General features: G+C 46.2%; 1 protein-coding gene across 2 annotated transcripts in view; it reads right to left on the bottom strand.

Moving 5' to 3' along the window:
* OLFML2B (olfactomedin like 2B) overlaps positions 1-10,824 on the bottom strand; it is a 30,792-nt gene extending 19,968 nt beyond the window's left edge. The window contains exon 1 of one of the 2 annotated variants that reach the window (XM_035123008.3): positions 10,030-10,824. In XM_035123008.3, the coding sequence (XP_034978899.3) occupies positions 10,030-10,176 (147 nt within the window). In that variant the 5' untranslated portion in view covers positions 10,177-10,824. The remainder of the gene's footprint in view (positions 1-10,029) is intronic. The other variant, XM_060276588.2, reaches the window with a different exon arrangement.
* Between the last annotated feature and the right edge of the window lie 6,378 nt (positions 10,825-17,202).

Below are 17,202 nucleotides of genomic sequence, written 5' to 3'. Positions count from 1 at the left end.
TTGATTATCTGGGAAAGTAATTTTCTTCCACCACCCAAAAAACCCCAAACCCCAAACTAGTCAACTTCGCCGATGAACTTTGCGCTCTCTCGGGTTTGGGGAAATTAAAAGGCTGTATGTAGTTCTCAAACCATGCATTCCAGGGTGAGCTCATTTAAATTTAACAGGCCCAGTCCCTCAAGACATTCTCTTCCTTGAGCCTTACTGAAGTGAGCAGGAGTTATGCAAGAACTGTTCTCTTTGCACCTCTCATTTATTTCAGGTTGGCTTGTGCAGGAGAATAGTCCCAGTGGGAACTGGATATGCTCCAGAAGGAATGCAGCCAAAGGAAAGGAAAACCGTCATGGTCTGCTTGAAATAAAGTCAGAGTCAATCCCTCAGCAAGACCATCTTCTCTTGCAGGACGATTGTCCAGCAGGTGTGTATCGGCTTCTGAAGAGCAGCACCTCCTCTTCCCCCCCCCCCGCGTTTTGGAGCAGAACAGGTGCATCCCACGCAGCCAAAGCAAATGTCCAACAACTGCAGATGCAACCCAGAGAATTCCCTTTAGGGATCAGACACAAAACTGAAGAACAGAATAAAAATAGCCTGAATAAAAATGTGCTAGTATGTGCTGAGACTTTCCAAGGGTGGAGAACTTCATTCAGAAGAGCCGTTTGGAGAGACACATCTAAGGGCTACTCCACACACTACTCAGCAGCAAACCTTTCCGCACTCTCTTGATCTCCTGCCCTCGGGCAGAAGATATAGAAGCATGATTGGTCGCACCAACAGGGTAAAGAACAGCTTCTATCCATGGGTAGAAGCCAATCAGTCATCCATTAGGCTGCTGAATGAAAAGATCACAACAGGGCAACTGACTTTCGGATTTGGTGGGTGTGCATCCGTAAACGAGGGGAATTAAGACTAAGAGAGCTGAGTGGGGGGGGGTGCTCATGTAATCTCACTGTATACAAGTTGTTCAAGTGACAATAAAGTATTTCAACTAAACCCAAGTCTGCCACTGAAGATACATTTATTTAAAAGACAAAAGGTAAAGGTAAAGGGGCCCCTGACCATCAGGTCCAGTCGTGTCCGACTCTGGGGTTGCGGTGCTCATCTCGCTCTATAGGCCGAGGGAGCCGGCGTTTGTCCACAGACAGCTTCCGGGTCATGTGGCCAGCATGACAAAGCTGCTTCTGGCGAACCAGAGCAGCACACAGAAACGCCGTTTACCTTCCCGCCAGAACGGTCCCTATTTATCTACTTGCACTTTGATGTGCTTTCGAACTGCTAGGTGGGCAGGAGCTGGGACCGAGCAACGGGAGCTCAGTCCGTCGCAGGAATTCGAACCGCCGACCATCTGATCAGCAAGCCCTAGACTCTGTGGTTTAACCCACAGCGCCACCTGGGTCCCCCCCCAAAAAAAGACAAAAGGGAGTGACAAAAGAATATATACAACCTTAAATCCAATCAGTCATCAAAATTGGGTATACCCGATTTGACAAAGATGGTAAAACTTCTCCCGATGAGGCATGAGGTGTGTGTTTGCCACATTCACACTTTGCATTCAGATGGTTCAGGGTCAGTTTAGACATCATGCTAAAGAATGATGCGAGCTTCCAAACATAATAGAGGCCAACCAGGGGTCAGAGCTGCTTGTCTGCTTTGATTCTCCAGATCCTCGGCACCACAGTGGAGTGCCCTCCGAAGGCAGAGCAGCGGTTGTAAACTATGGTTTGTCAGGTCAGACATGACACTAAACCAGGGAGGGGGATGATCAATGTGGTTTCCCCCACCCTTCCCTGATGTTGCTGGACTACCACTGCTGTCATCCCTGACCCTTGGATGTGCTGGGTGAGGCCGATGGGAGCTGCAGTCCAAAACATTTGGAGATCACATGATGGCACCCCTGCGCTCAGCCGTACTCAGGCTTCCTTAACAATGATTCAGTATGACATCTGAAACAGAGCACCGGCCAGACTGTTTGTCAGCAGTGATGGATAAAAAAGGTTTTGCCACTTTCACTGAGCAGCCAGGGAAGCCCTATGAAGAAAAGTAGACCATTTCAGAATGGTGGTGTTAAATGGTTTGTTATCTGAAAGGCACACTGTAATTGCTCTTCCTCAGTTTCTGCGTCTATTTTACACTGTCTGAGCTTTCTTTTACTATCACAGTCCCTTTCTGAGTTTGCCTCTATCTCACTAGCAGCAGGGCAGAGAGAGGACTCCTGCATGTGAAAGCTATGCTATATATTCCCCCATCTATCAACATGATTTGTGTGTTTCAAAATTAGTAATTAGGCCGCCATCATTTCAAAGCACTCCTTTTTTAAAACTATCCGTAACTAAATTTAGCCTCTTTATAGCTGGTCAGTTTCTTCCTTTTCATAGAATGTAAGCTTCCTTGGTCCTTTAACAATGGAAGCTGATCCAATCAAATAGGCCCAATTTGCTTGCTTCGTTATCCAGCTATACTATTCTGGCAATGTATTCATTTTGGCTGGGCTTGCATTTGGCACATCTCTGATGCAAATAAAGCACTCTTTTTTGTAAAAAGGAAACTATAGTAAACCCCACGACGGCCTGAGTTCATTCAACCACAGAGTAAATTAATTTAGAAGCAGACTTTAATCTAAGTAAAAATAACTGTTTCTATTTCTAATAGAGAGCCAAAAGCACAGCCAGTCCAGCCATAAAGAGCTCCTGTTCAATCATACCAATTTATGGCTAATTTTTACAACTGTTGGAACCTATGGCAGCAGCTGTCACTTTTAGCTGACTTTAGCCACAGGTGAAAACCAACACAGCGCTGATTGAAAAGTGCCCCTGTTGCCACAGGCTCACAGAGTCATAGGAATAAACATGCAACTACTCTTGCAGCGCAATCCTGGAAATATCTGCTCAGGAGAAAGTCCCATGTTAAACCTACCGGGACTTTATAAATGACTTGGATGATGGAATTGAGTTTCTCTTCCAAGTGCTGCCACTTATGATTACACCCAAACAATTTAAAAATTGGCAGTGCTCAATAAACAAGTTTATTTCACAAAAGGGAAGAAAAGCATGAATAGGCTCCAGAATTATATATGGAAGTGTCAAAAAAGGTGGTCTCAGAATCCCACATCTCCAAACTCATTACAATGCCTTCTAATTAAAGTATTTGATGCCACTGATCCATGGGCAAAAAGGTAAACCCTAGGTAGATATTGGAATTTCAGATCCTGTATATAGAGCATACAAAGGACCCAGGTGGCGCTGTGGGTTAAACCACAGAGCCTAGGGCTTGCTGATCAGAAGGGTCAGCGGTTCGAATCCCTGTGACGGGGTGAGCTCCCATTGCTTGGTCCCAGCTCCTGCCAACCTAGCAGTTCGAAAGCACGTCAAAGTGCAAGTAGATAAATAGGTACCACTCCAAGCGGGAAGGTAATCGGCGTTTCCGTGCGCTGCTCTGGTTTGCCAGAAGCGGCTTAGTCATGCTGGCCACATGACCTGGAAGATGTACACCGGCTCCCTCAGCCAATAATGCGAGATGAGCGCCGCAACCCCAGAGTCGGTCACGACTGGACCTAATGGTCAGGGGTCCCTTTACCTTTACCTATATAGAGCATATCCCTTTCTACCCTCCACACTCACTAAAACACATGCTATTGTGAACTCTTTCCTCCGCACCACAGTAAATGTGTGGATAGCAAAGTTTTAAAAACTGGCTCCCCCAATATCTCCCCTTATTCCTCTTCGCTTTCATCCAGGGCAATGTTTAGACTGGAATGGTTTGGAACAGGTGGGTCTTTATAGATTGAAATATTTCTATGCAAACTGTACCACACACACACAAAAAGAACAATTCATAGCTGCCATACCAAACCTTAAATGGTCATGGTACCACTTCAACCAGCTGTTAAGATTCCTGTTAAACCCAGACATTTCCACTCAAGCAAAGAGGAAACTAACAGCAGTAGAGTATATCTTTGTTAACCTCTCTCCACTCTCTAAGGGCATAGCTTCCTCAATTTATAAAGCTCTAATAATACTAGAATATGGCATCTATTGTTCACAAAAATGCCATGGAAAATGGACATATGTGCATATACCAAATGAAAAATGGATCACTTTGTGGTCTGGGAGACCATTGAAATCAATTTCTGCCAAAATAAGGGAAGCGTATACAATCTATGAGGAAACAGAAAAGCAGCTGAAGGGAGGGAGGGAAGGAAGTCGGCGGAGTAATGTGGTGATATTTTATGTTTTACTAATCAAAAATTAGTATATAAAAAGTATAGTTCAAAAATTATTTTTTAAAAAGGGGAAAAAACCAAAAAAACTTCTGCATAGGTGGCATTATACACTGCTGAGGCTACCCTGAATATGTAAGGAAGTTACCGTATTTTTCCATGTATAAGACTAGGTTTTATTCATTTAAAAATAATGTCAATTTTTGGGGGGCATCTTATACATGGATACATCTCCCATTTTCTTAAATCAGAGTAACCCAAAATAGTCTTATACAGGGGGGCAACTTATAGACGGAAAAATACGGTAATCCCAATAGTTGTCTTCAGAGAAATAAGCTTGATATAGAAAAAAACAGCTGAAATGTCCCCTGCACCAGAACTGCTTGGACTTCGGATCCTGTCTGCTCATGAGTATCCTAAAGATGACCTCTTAACCTTTCTATGGACTTCTGCCTAGAGATGTGAAGGCCGGGGGGAAACCTGGAAAAATTAGGAAAAAACCGTTTTTTCCCTGAAGCCATGATGAATAAGATAAGGGGTTCAAATATTTTATAAATCATTTTTAAAAAATATGTGTGTTGTTGTTTAGTCATGTCCGACTCTTCGTGACCCCATGGACCAGAGCACACCAGGCACGCCTGTCTTCCACTGCCTCCCACAGTTTGGTCAAACTCATGTTGGTAGCTTCGAGAACACTGTCCAACCATCTCGTCCTCTGTCATCCCCTTCGCCTTGTGCCCTCCATCTTTCCCAACATCAGAGTCTTTTCCAGGGAGTCTTCTCTTCTCATGAGGTGGCCCAAGTATTAGAGCCTCAGCTTCAGGATCTGTCCTTCCAGTGAGCACTCAGGGCTGATTTCCTTCAGAATGGATAGGTTTGATCTTCTTGCAGTCCATGGGACTCTCAAGAGTCTCCTCCAGCACCATAATTCAAAAGCATCCATTCTTCGGCGATCAGCCTTCTTTATGGTCCAGCTCTCACTTCCATACATCACTACTGGGAAAACCATAGCTTCAACTATACAGTGGTACCTCAGTTTATGAACACAATTGGTTCCGGAAGTCTGTTCATAAACTGAAGCGTTCATAAACTGAAGCGAACTTTCCCATTGAAAGTAATGGAAAGTGGATTAATCTGTTCCAGACGGTCCGCGGAGTACTTAAACTGAAGCGTTCATAAACTGAAGGAAACTTTCCCATTGAAAGTAATGGAAAGTGGATTAATCCGTTCCAGGCGGGTCCGCGGAGTACTCAACCTGAAGCGTACTTAACCCGAAGCATGGGTGTAATTGGTTCCGGAAGTCTGTTCATAAACTGAAGCCTTCATAAATTGAAGCGAACTTTCCCATTGAAAGTAATGGAAAGTGAATTAATCCGTTCGAGATGGGTCCGCGGCGTTCGTAAACCAAAAATTTGTAAACCGAGGTGTTCATAAACCGAGGTTCCACTGTACGGACCTTTGTTGGCAAGGTGATGTCTCTGCTTTTTAAGATGAGGTCTAGGTTTGTCATTGCTTTCTTCCCAAGAAGCATGCACCTTCTAATTTCATGACTGCTGTCACCACCTGCAGTGATCATGGAACCCAAGAAAGTAAAATCTCTCACTGCCTCCATTTCTTCCCCTTCTATATGCCAGGAGATGATGGGACCAGTGGTACTCCTTCATGGATCACTGCCTTGTCGTGGCGAAGGGGCTTGAATAACTCAGAGGAGCTATGAGCTATGCCATGCAGGGTCACCCAAGATGGACAGGTCATAGTGGAGAGTTTTGACTAAACGTGATTCACCTGGAGAAGGAACTGGCAAGCCACTCCAGTATCCCTGCCAAGAAAACTCCATGGACAAGGACAACAGGCATATAAAAATATGTATGGTATCAGATTATTCTAATTTCTATGAGGAAAAGCAAGTCCTAGGTTACAAACTGAATTCTCCAATGCAAGAACAAGATACATTTCTTCCTTTAGGAGGTGCTGTTGTCACCAGAAAAGAAAAAGGTTTCAGTTTTGTTTTTGCACACGTGTGGTATGCATTGGTTCTGTTCCTCTTCACTAGGCCTCAAAGCACTGGAAGAAAATATAGAGCAGGCACCCCCAAACTCCGGCCCTCCAGATGTTTTGGACTACAATTCCCATCATCCCTGACCACTGGTCCTCTTAGCTAGGGATCATGGGAGTTGTAGGCCAAAACATCTGGAGGGCCGCCGTTTGGGGATGCCTGATATAGAGCAACAAAAAGAAAGAAAGAAAAAAAAAGAAATGGAAATATTTTAAACATTTAATGCTGTAAAACAGTCTTTAAAAAGTGAAATAAACTAATTTAAGCATATAGTACAGGCATCCCCAAACAGCGGCCCTCCAGATGTTTTGGCCTACAACTCCCATGATCCCTAGCTAACAGGGCCAGTGGTCAGGGAATATGGGAATTGTAGTCCAAAACATCTGGAGGGCCAAAGTTTGGGGATGCCTGATATAGTAGTACTGTAGCTAAAGTGGTTAACAGACCACACACATCAGTGTGAGGAAATACATAAGGTCTCATGGGCAAAACATGGGAGGTGGAGTAAGCATGTTGCATAGCAAACAGTGATGAAAGACAAGTTAAATTTCAGTTCCTGTTTGGATACACTATATTTTTAATATGCTAGTTGTGATAATTTTATGCCCATTAAAATTATCCATAGTTATATTTTATGTTTCTAAAGTAACAGAATGACTTTCAACCTGGAAAAGAAAAAAGAAGTGCTAATATAGCATTTTTTTCAATTTTTCAAAAAAAATATGCGTTTTTTTCCGAGCTTCAAAATTTCCGGAAATTTTACATCTCTACTCCTGCCCATATGGAGATAGCCAGCTGTTGGAAAACCAGTGGTGGGCTGAACATTGATTCTTGGTATAAAAGAGTATGGTCAATAGCACTGGCTGAGGAACTAACATGCCAGGTGAGAGCGGCAAAGGGCAAACACAATCCATATTACTTTTATAACATATGGCAAATGTTTATTGAATACAAATTGTTCAGACTGTGGCAGGAATCCACCCAGCATTCATGGGGAAATGTGGCGTGATCTCTTAGAGGAATCAAATGAAACTTTAACACATGGCAAGTCTGTAATTTTATCAGGAGAGGTTATTTGTTGTTTACTGTTTTAACAATTATTTTCTCAAAATTTATCTTCTGTACCTTGAAAATAAATAAAAACAGTATTAAAAAAATACACCATGTCATTAAAACAACCTGAATGAAAATGCACAATAAAACAATTTTAAAGCAAAGAAGATGATGACGGCAATGTTAACAACTACCTGTTAACAATCCACCCGCCCAAAAAAAAGAAAGAAAAAGAAAGAAGTGCCAACGAACTTTTATACCATCTGTGACAGCAGATGCATTGTATTTTTTGGACCATAACACGCACTTTTTTCCTCATCAAGAGTGAGGGGAATCTCTGTGCATGTTATGAAGCGAATGCCATGGCTCCGGCAGCGGGATCCCTCGGCTGCCACTGCAGTCGGCATCTCAGGGAAGCCTCTGCCGCCAGAGCCATGGCTCCTGCCCGTCCCTCCTCGCTCCTCCCTGCTCACTGCCCCCACACGGCGCGCTCTAGCCGGGAGCGGAAGCGCTGCCATGCAGGGCAAAGCAAAGAGCGAGCGAGGGAGGGAAGCGTGTCCCTTTAACCCCATCGGGGCTGGGCATGCCCGTGCCGCCGCTGCTGCTTCCCACTTGCCGGCTCCAAAATGGTGGACGTGCTCTTCCAGCTTCGGCGCGTCCACCATTTCGGAGTCGGCGAGTGGGAAGTGGCGGCGGCAGCAGGGACATGCCCAGCCCCGATGGGGTTAAAGGGACATGCTTCCCTCGTTCGCTCTTTGCTGGGCGAGGCACAGCGCCTCTTTCCCAGCGAAAAGCGAGCGAGGTGTCTGCACCACCACCGCCTGCCTCTCATAGTTGGAGAGGCACTGCGCTTGCTCCTATGAGAGGCAGGCGGTGGTGGTGAGAAACGGCAGCTTTCGGGCCGGCCGCCGCCCTCTCAGCTTCCTTGACAGTGGGCGGGGAAGAGAGCTCCCTCCTCCCCGCCCACTGTCAAGGAGGCCGCCGAGAACCTGCGGCTACCAAGTCTGATGGTGTCGGCAGGGGTGGGGGAGGCAGCGGCAGGAGAAGCCCAGTAGCATTGCCTCCTTCACTCGGCCTCCAGCACCCCCTCCCAGCCTTTTAGAGGAGGAAAACCAGAAGAAGAAAAAAAATCTGGTGTTGCTCCTCTAGAAAACTAACTGCGTGTTATGGTCCAGTGTGTGTTATGGTCTGTAAAATACGGTATAGTAGGCTATTTTCAACTTTACACATTTTCCACAGTAAGAGAAAAACTGCATCAAATGTAAAAAAGGCAAGGCAGGGAAGTACTTGAATTCTGATGACAACAACAGTGTGGGTGTGGAAGCAGTCTAGGAAGCAAGTTGTAGCAGATGACTGTAGCATCAGACTGTGCTTCTGTTCCAAGATGTTAGTACAGATGAAAATTAAGGAAATTCACAGCCCATAGGGTATAACATTGCAGTGCTCAACATGGCACACACATGCGCAGATAAAGTGGAAAGATACCTTTGAAGAGAGTTTCTTTAACACAACCTGTTTATGTTAAGGCTATGAATCACTGCACCATCTTAAGCACACTCTCTTTGGAATAAGTCCCATAGAAGCAAATTCCACGGAGTTCAAAGTAAAGATGTTTTTGATTGAGCTGCAGACCCAAAAGCTTCAGCTCAACTGAGTCACAGTTCAGCCTTCAAAAATATGAAAATATGAAGCATATCCATTTCTCAAAGGGACAGGCACTCAAATAAAAAATCCACATACATCCTTCTTTGGAAGAAGAATGGCTCTAATCTGAACTGGTTTGCGGACAAACTAACTTGCAGCAAGTTTGCAGGGTGCTAAATAATGATTTCCATGCCCTTGGAACCAGCACCTGAATACTGCACACATTTATTTCATTTTTAAATTTATCTTTATACAATTCTCAATACTACACAACACACATTGATTTGGAAGCAAACCTCAGGCATTAGGAGGAACTTGCCTCAAAAGAGACCTGTTTTTCAGAGAAAACATCACCTTCCTGAAGTTCTAAGCAAATCCGCGCCTGGGAACTGGGAAGCCTCCCCCAGCCGGCTGCCTCCGCAAATCCAGAAGCCACCCACCTGGGCCGTGCCTGTAGCGGGCACCCTGTTAGTCCCCGTGTCCAGAGAGGCGCTGCTGCCCATCTAAAAGCCGCTCTCCCTGCCTCGGGATCCTTTACAAGGGTGAAGAGGGAAAGGCATTCGCCTCCTCGCTCCTGCAGCTTCTTCGTACCGAGCCAGATCCCTGCTCCATCTAATGCACTCCTGTCTCCTTCAGGAGCGGGAAACAGATGGCCTCCACCAGACCCACCAGCTGCATCCAGCGCAGCCAGAGCCAGGAACGTGGCGATTTGCAGCGCATTAGCGTCTGCACCGCCACGGCTTAATCGCCCCTGGGCTACCCTGACTGGCAGCCGCACTCCAGGGCTCCGCGCAGGAGGGCGCCCAAGCTGAGCACCTTCTGCGCGCGGAGCCAACCGTTCTGCCACGGAGCTGCACCCGGTCACGGGAACTGGGGTTCCCGGGCTGAACCGGTGCGCTTAAGCGCCGCGGTTGCCTAATTCCTCTTGCAAATCCCTTCTTGCTCCGGGTGGGAGGACGCGTTTTTGCGGAGGGCGGGCCGCTTCTCGCTGCGCGGCTCAGACAGGCAGGCAGGCAGGCAGGCAGGCAGGCAGGCAGAAGTCCTGCGGGTGCAGCAGCCGTACCTGCGAGAGGATGTTCTCCTGGTTGTCCGCCTCGTCCTGCAGCGGGGCGCCCGCGGGGGTGGCGCTGGGGCTGGCGCCGGAGGGACCCCAGCACGCAGCCAGCAGCGCCGCCGAGCAGCAGCAGAGCAGCGCCACGGGCCGAGCCATGGAGGGCGCAGCGGCTAGCGGGCGTCGGGGGGCGAGAGGCCGGGCATGGGCGGGCGCAGAGGCGGCGGCGGCGGCGGCGGGGGTCTTGCTGCTGCCCTTCCCGGGTGTGGCAAGCGGAGCTGCACCGGGCGCGCCCGGGATGGCGGCTGCGGGGAAGAGCGCGCCTGACTTCGGCTCCGCTGCCCGTCTGGGGGCGAGGCGGGGCGAGCCGGAGGAGGAGCCTGCCGCCCGCCCCGTCCTCCTCTTCGGCTATTGTGTATTCCGACCCCCCCACCGCCCACCCGGCGGAGTTGCAGCAGAGCCCGCGAAGAGGAAGGCGCCAAGGGGCCGGGGGGGTGTGTGCGCGCCAGGGCCCGGGAGCCCTCCGGGGTTAGACGCCCCAAACCCGCCCGAAGCCCCTCATCCGGAAAGTCTGGCACAAAAAGCCCGAAGGTCTAGGGCCGAAAGGCAGGGTCGACCCCGGTCATGCGAGTCTCGAAGGGGTCCGGATTCCGTGCGTAAGAAAGCCAAGCCAAGGGCGAAGCGTGTCTAAAACGGGAGAGCCGGACTTTTTGTCTGACGGGACTCCAAGGTGCGTAAAAGCTGAACGGCGAACCAGGACTAACCCCGCATTTAACTCCGTGGAACTTATTGCAGGCCCGCAAGCCCAAGGCAGGCAGGGCGAATCCTGGAGAGCTGGATTGCCTCGGATGGAGGAAGCAGGATGACCTGGCCAGGCCAGCACACCTCCGGGGAGCGAGGTCCCGCGGCTCCAGGGGGCGCCGCTCCGGCCCCTTCCATCCCCACGGCTTTTGGCTGTCGAGGCAACAGCCGGAGCCAGGAAGCCTCCATCCGTACTACAGGCTTCGCAGTAACTGACATTTTAAACAGCCCAGACGCCACTTTGGGAGGCACCGCCAGTAAAGAAGCAAGCCAGGGCCGAAACTAGGCTGTCACCCGGGTCAAAGGCCCAGTTTGGCACCCCACCCCGATGTTGTGTGCGTACATACACATACATACATACCGTACAAACACCTCAACCCATTTATTTGTAAAGGGCAAAAAAGTGGGCAATATATTATTTGAATACGAAGGAATCCCAAGAAGTATGAGCTTCCCCTTCTAGTAAAAGCAAATTGTGTTCTAGTAAAAGCAAATTGTGTTCTTCTAGTAAAAGCAAATTCTGAAGAAGTGTGCATGCACACGAAAGCTCATACCAAAATAAAAACTTAGTTGGTCTTTAAGGTGCTACTGAAGGAATTTTTTTGTTTGACAATGGTAGAACTTCCATGTACAGCAAGTGTCTGAGGTCAGGTTTTGAATTGGATTTATTTGGTCACAGGATGATTAAAAGACTGCATTTCCATAAGATCAGCCAAGACCCTCTGGTTTCCTTTTAAAATGTTTTTTTCCTCCTGTCTTTGAGGCTTTTTGCCACCCACTCCTCTTGGTTCTGTGCAAACCCTTTCAAGGAGTTTTGACGTGTAAATTTACTCCTGAGTAAACATCAATAAGATGACAAACTTAGATGGTCTCTAAGGTGCTACTGGAAGGAATTTTTCTATTTTATTTTTATTTTGCTTCAACAGCAGACCAACACGCCTACCTATATATAACAAGATTCCTTTACTTTGTTTGATTTCTCATTTTAAGAAATAATAATTTTGTGGTCATTTTAGGTTCCATGTAAGGTGAATAAAAATGCTTTTTGCAAGTAGAAAGTGCCCTTCCATTACAATCCTAATGCAGCCAGGCTGACTAGCGCTTGCCAGGGATCTCAACACACACACCCAATACTTTCCTGTGTGTAAATCATGTATAGTCTGTAAAATGACTCAACCTTAGCTATTTAAACACATTCAGAGTTCTGAAGGGATCACAGAATCATAGAGTTGGAAGGGACCCCAATCAGGATCATCTAATCTAGACCAACTGATTCTCTTGAAGCCCAGGCATGCTGGGAGACTTGGAGCCTCCATGGCACCTGGGGCAGAAACCCTGGCTAGACACCCCCCCCCCCAAGGTGTGTCTGTTTGACTCCACTTGGAGACAATGGGTCTGCCTGCAGTGCTCCATTTAAATGCCCCAAAATGTGTAGCTATGCACAGACCAAGCACGAGGGTCCCCCCTTCCCCAGCTCCAACTGGACCTTCCAAGGTGGAAATAGGATCCATGAGCATAACCAGCCGGGGGGGGGGGCAGCAGCCCCTCCCCAATCAAATAAATAAAGATAAATACATCACAGATAACTCGGTTCTGTATCCCTCCTAACATAAAGCCTGCCCCCCCCCCAAAAAAATCCTGGCTACGCCTATGTTGCAAAGGTGGAATTGGCGGAGGGGGGTGGTCACTCTGAGCAAGGGCTCCATCTAATGTGGCCACATGACTTCACTAGAAGTGCTCCAGGCACTTGAAGCCATGAGACCGGAGCTACCTTGGATTTATTGGAATAGACAAAGAATTGTTCCTGGCATGTCCCTGAGTCTTCAACCCAAGCCCAGCAGTGAAGAAAGGCAACTGCACTTACACGGGAGTAAAGCTGATGTGAATTTTAAACTATTTTAGCATGTATTGTGAATTTTTCCTGATTTTATGGTTTTATCTTTTTGTCAACTGCTTTGAGGTATTTTTTAACAATCAAATGGTGTATAAATTTTATGAAATAAATAGAATCACACTGTGTTTTTGTCCGCTCATTAATAAATTACCATTGTTTTTGTTTTATCTAAAAGGGCACCCACATTTCTGAAAGATTGCCATATACTTTCCCAAGGACCTTGTGACCAGGATGGTGAGGGGAAATGGAGGGCAATCCTTCCTTCCTTCCTAAAGGCTGGTGTTTACTTGAAAGCTGGATGGCAAATGCTAATAGGTTTAGAGCAGGCATCCCCAAACTGTGGCCCTCCAGATGTTTTGGCCTACAACTCCCATGATCCCTAGCTAGCAGGACCAGTGGTCGGGGAAGATGGGAATTGTAGTCCAAAACATCTGGAAGGCCGAAGTTTGGGGATGCCTGGTTTAGAGAAATTGTGATCTTACTATTGTTTAGTCATGGGAGCTTAAAAACAGTAAAACTGATGATTTCCGTATCACCTTGCAGGCCATATAAAGGACTGGTCTATGCCTGCTAGGGCAGAGCAATCCTAGTCCACCAGACTGGAGGGGATTAAGAAGCAGTACAGGATCCACTGGGCTCTGTTGGACTCTACTGGTGGGGTGATGACGCACCTCTGTTGCTGCAGAATAATAGAATTGGAGAGTTGGAAGGGAACCTGAGGGTCATCTAATTCAACCCCCTGCAATGCATTAAATGCATTAAATTAAATGCATTCAAAGTGTAGGAAGGTGGAAGCTACCACTGGTATCCCTTAGTCAACATCATTTTCAGGGGGGTGCTAAGGATAAACCATGGTGCAGGGCAGGACCCCTGCTTGTGGACTTCTCAGAGACATCTGGACACAGAATGTTGCATCAGATGGCCCTCCGTCTGATCCAGCAAAAGTCTGCAGATGTTCTTTAAAAAGCTCAATAGATAATTAGTCTTCACTGCAGAAATTTGGAGACTTCTCCATCACCCCCCCCGGAAGCACAATGGAGAAGCGATATGAAATCAAGGTGGCAAAAGATTGAATTTCAGAACTAGTTGGCAAGTCTCCAAGGCCAGGGGGCAGTCACCTGAGAGTTCTTAAGAACTCCAATGGGAAATTGTTGATCTTCAAGGTAAAATATGTAACTTATTGCTAGAATCAGCCTCCTAACCAAAGAACTGAAACGCAGCCAACATCAAGTTTTGAAAAAGAATCCACAAAGAATCCAGGAAATTACAGACCTGTGAGTCTAACTTGTTTCTCAGGTAAGTTGGTGGAAAACATTATTAACATGAAAACTATAAATACTTAGAAGAAAAAGCCTGTTGAACGTCTTTATAAACTACTTGGGTGAAGGAATTGAGGGGATGCTCATCAACTTTAGGCATCAGGTGTCCCATGTTGCCCTGGCCACCTAGCCTATGAGCAGTCTTTATTGACATTTCTCCCATCTATCTTTCAGGGAACTGCCAAGGATTTCTTCCCTGGTGTTAACTCATAACTGACATAGGAAAACATCCTGCCTTTCGGGGTCGGGGTCAGATAAGGACAGATGGAATGCAGCGCAGGAGGGGTGAGACTCACAGCTCCGACAGTAAGAGCTGTCTGACAGTGGAACGGTCTCCCTCGAGAGGTGGTGGGCTGCCCGTCCTTGGTTTTTAACAGAGGTTGGAGGGCCACCTGTCATGGATTCTTTAGCTGAGATTCCTGAATTGCATGGGGTTGGACTTGATGACCCTTAGCGTACCTTCCAACACAAAGATTCTACGAAATTTAAAACACACAAAAATCAAGCCTAATACATTCTAAAAGCAGGTAGGTAGCCGTGTTGGTCTGAGTAGAAACAAAATAAAAAAATTCCTTCAGTAGCACCTTAAAGAACAACTAAGTTTTTATTTTGGTATGAGCTTTCGTGTGCATGCACACTTCATCAGATACACTGAAACAGAAGTCACCAGACCCTTATGTATATTCAGAGGGTGGGGGGTGGGGTGATGGGAATGGGTGATGGGCTGATAGGAGTGGTAAACCTGTAGATGACTGTTAACGACTGTTAATGACTGCAATTGGTCTTGCAGGGGAAAAACAAGGTGCTAAGGAAAGCTTGATCATGTATAATGAGATAAGAATCCTATGTCTCTGTTCATTCCAGGTGGCTCCATGGTTTTAAGCTTGCTAATGAGTTGCAATTCAGCAACTTCTCTTTCCAGTCTGTTTCTGAAATTTTTCTGTAATAAAACAGCTGCTTTGAGATCTTGTATAGAATGTCCTGGGAGATTGAAGTGTTCTCCTCACCCACAATAATACAACCACCAGACTTAACATGGACACTGGTACCAGAGCCTGTAATAAACCCAGATGCCAACTTTGCTGCCACATACACCCGGACAACACCATTACTGGCCCCGACAACATCCAACATACCATCCCAGGACTATTTAATTGCTCATCTTCTAACATTGTGTATGCCATCAAATGCCAACAGTGCCCTTCAGCTCTCTATATTGGACAAACAAGCCAAACCCTACGCCAAAGGATAAATGGACATAAATCTGACATCAGGAATCACAAGACAGAGAAACCAGTAGGAGAACACTTCAACTACTGTAACCAGTGGGAGCTAACCTACTTCATACATTACTTGTCAATATAGCTTCTTCCCTCCCTAACTGGATAGTGATCTCCAGTTCATTGCAACTCCTATGCATCTGCTTTATGCAGATAGATTTCCAGTGCACAGCATCTCATTTTCTCAGTGTTCCTTCCATGGGTTGTCTAAATTCCAAACTGGCAGTCCTCTGGAAACTTCATTCATTTGCCCACATTACCCAGACTTTCATTTTCTTTTAAGTTCCATTTTTTGAAATGGCCATTTAACTTTGCAATCACTGGTAGATTTGAGGTAGGTGATTTGCTGAGATAGTGGAAACTGCATCAAATATTTTGCCCAGGGCTAAATACAGCCTTTTCAACTGGGTAGTAAATTGCAGGTTTTAGTCCCCATTAGCAGTAAAACAGAAAATTCCTTCTCACCAGTTTCTTATTTAGATATTATTAATCATTCCACTCCCTCACCATAGGCTGGTGTCTTAATTTAGCTTTCAAATAAAGGTTCCCCCTGTAACTTAAAGGTAGACAATCTAAATTAATTTTTAGCTTGTCATGATAAGTCTGACTAAAGCCCCAGGGGTTTGTTCATTAGGCATTCACTATCTTTTGCAAACTATTCCAAAGAAAAGCACCTACAAGCCAATAAAAATATCAGCAGGGAGAGGAAAAAAACAATCCAAAGGCTCTTGCTTTTAAGCAAGGAAAGAATGAAGTAGTACAGAATGGGGGTTAAAAACCACAACAGTATTTCCCCCTTTTATTATTAAGACAAGATAGTGAAAGTCTAAGAACAAAATTTTATCCCTTTTAATGTTCACAATAACTCTGTTAGGTAGGTTATGCTATTTGTGATTTGTCAAAGGCATCATGAGAAGATTCTCAAAATTTCTAGAATAATGTACTCATAAAGCTATCAAATCCAAGCTCATATTCCAACAGGCAAGTATGTTTGAAGGTCTTCAACCTTTAAGTGAAAGGAAGTTTTGAGTTTTTGTATTAAAATTCAGACAGAATTTGCATAAACTCTAGATTTGCTGGAGTTTTGGATGTATAGATATGGATTGAAAACAAGCTGGATTAGATAGCTTCGAACAAAGAACTTGTCCACAATTCTTGTCACAGGGCAGACAGCCATGTGAAGGCCTTAGAGCTCCACAGAAATGGGGAGGGGGGGTCTGACTGCAAGAGCTGTATTTAGCTCTTGTATTTATTTTTTAAAAATAAAATATGAGTTACATTTGCTCTTTGCTTATATTAGAACAAAAATGAAGCGTATTAAGTGGTCTATAAAGTAATTTTAGTCAACAGAAGAAAAGTTTGAAAACTGCCCCCAGAGCCGTCTTTCCCAGTGGGCTTACTGGGGGCTTACTGGCGCATTGCACCAGGGCGGCGGCCTCTCAGGGGCGCCCCAGGGAGTGGGGGAGCTGGGCGGCTATGCCGGCGTCAGCAGCCTCCCCTTTCCCTGCACGTCCGCCAGCTGCACGCCATCAAACATATGACTGGTGGGCATGCAGCTTGCCTTCCAAGTCTCCACGGGAGGAGAGCGATCCCCACAGAGGCTTGGGGAAAGGTTGACAACTCTGGGAAACGAGGGGTGGGGCACCGGAGGGATCTTTGAACCACGACACCGGAAATGCTGACTGCCACTCTAGTTCTCTTAGTACACACACAATATGGCAAAAAGTCTCCATCAGCAGATCAGGGGGATGAACATGTGCTGATGTGATGTGCCACTTAACAGCTGATGAGATTAGCAGAGGACCAAGAACATCAGCCTGATTGCATGAGGAAGCAAAGCAAGATATTGCTGTAATAAGAAGCAATAACCCTAAGATATTGCTTAAGATCT

This window comes from Zootoca vivipara, chromosome 7, assembly GCF_965207765.1.
Source record: "Zootoca vivipara chromosome 7, rZooViv2.hap1.1, whole genome shotgun sequence".
NCBI classification, from domain to species: domain Eukaryota; kingdom Metazoa; phylum Chordata; class Lepidosauria; order Squamata; family Lacertidae; genus Zootoca; species Zootoca vivipara.
This window is presented reverse-complemented; position numbering and strand designations above follow the sequence as displayed.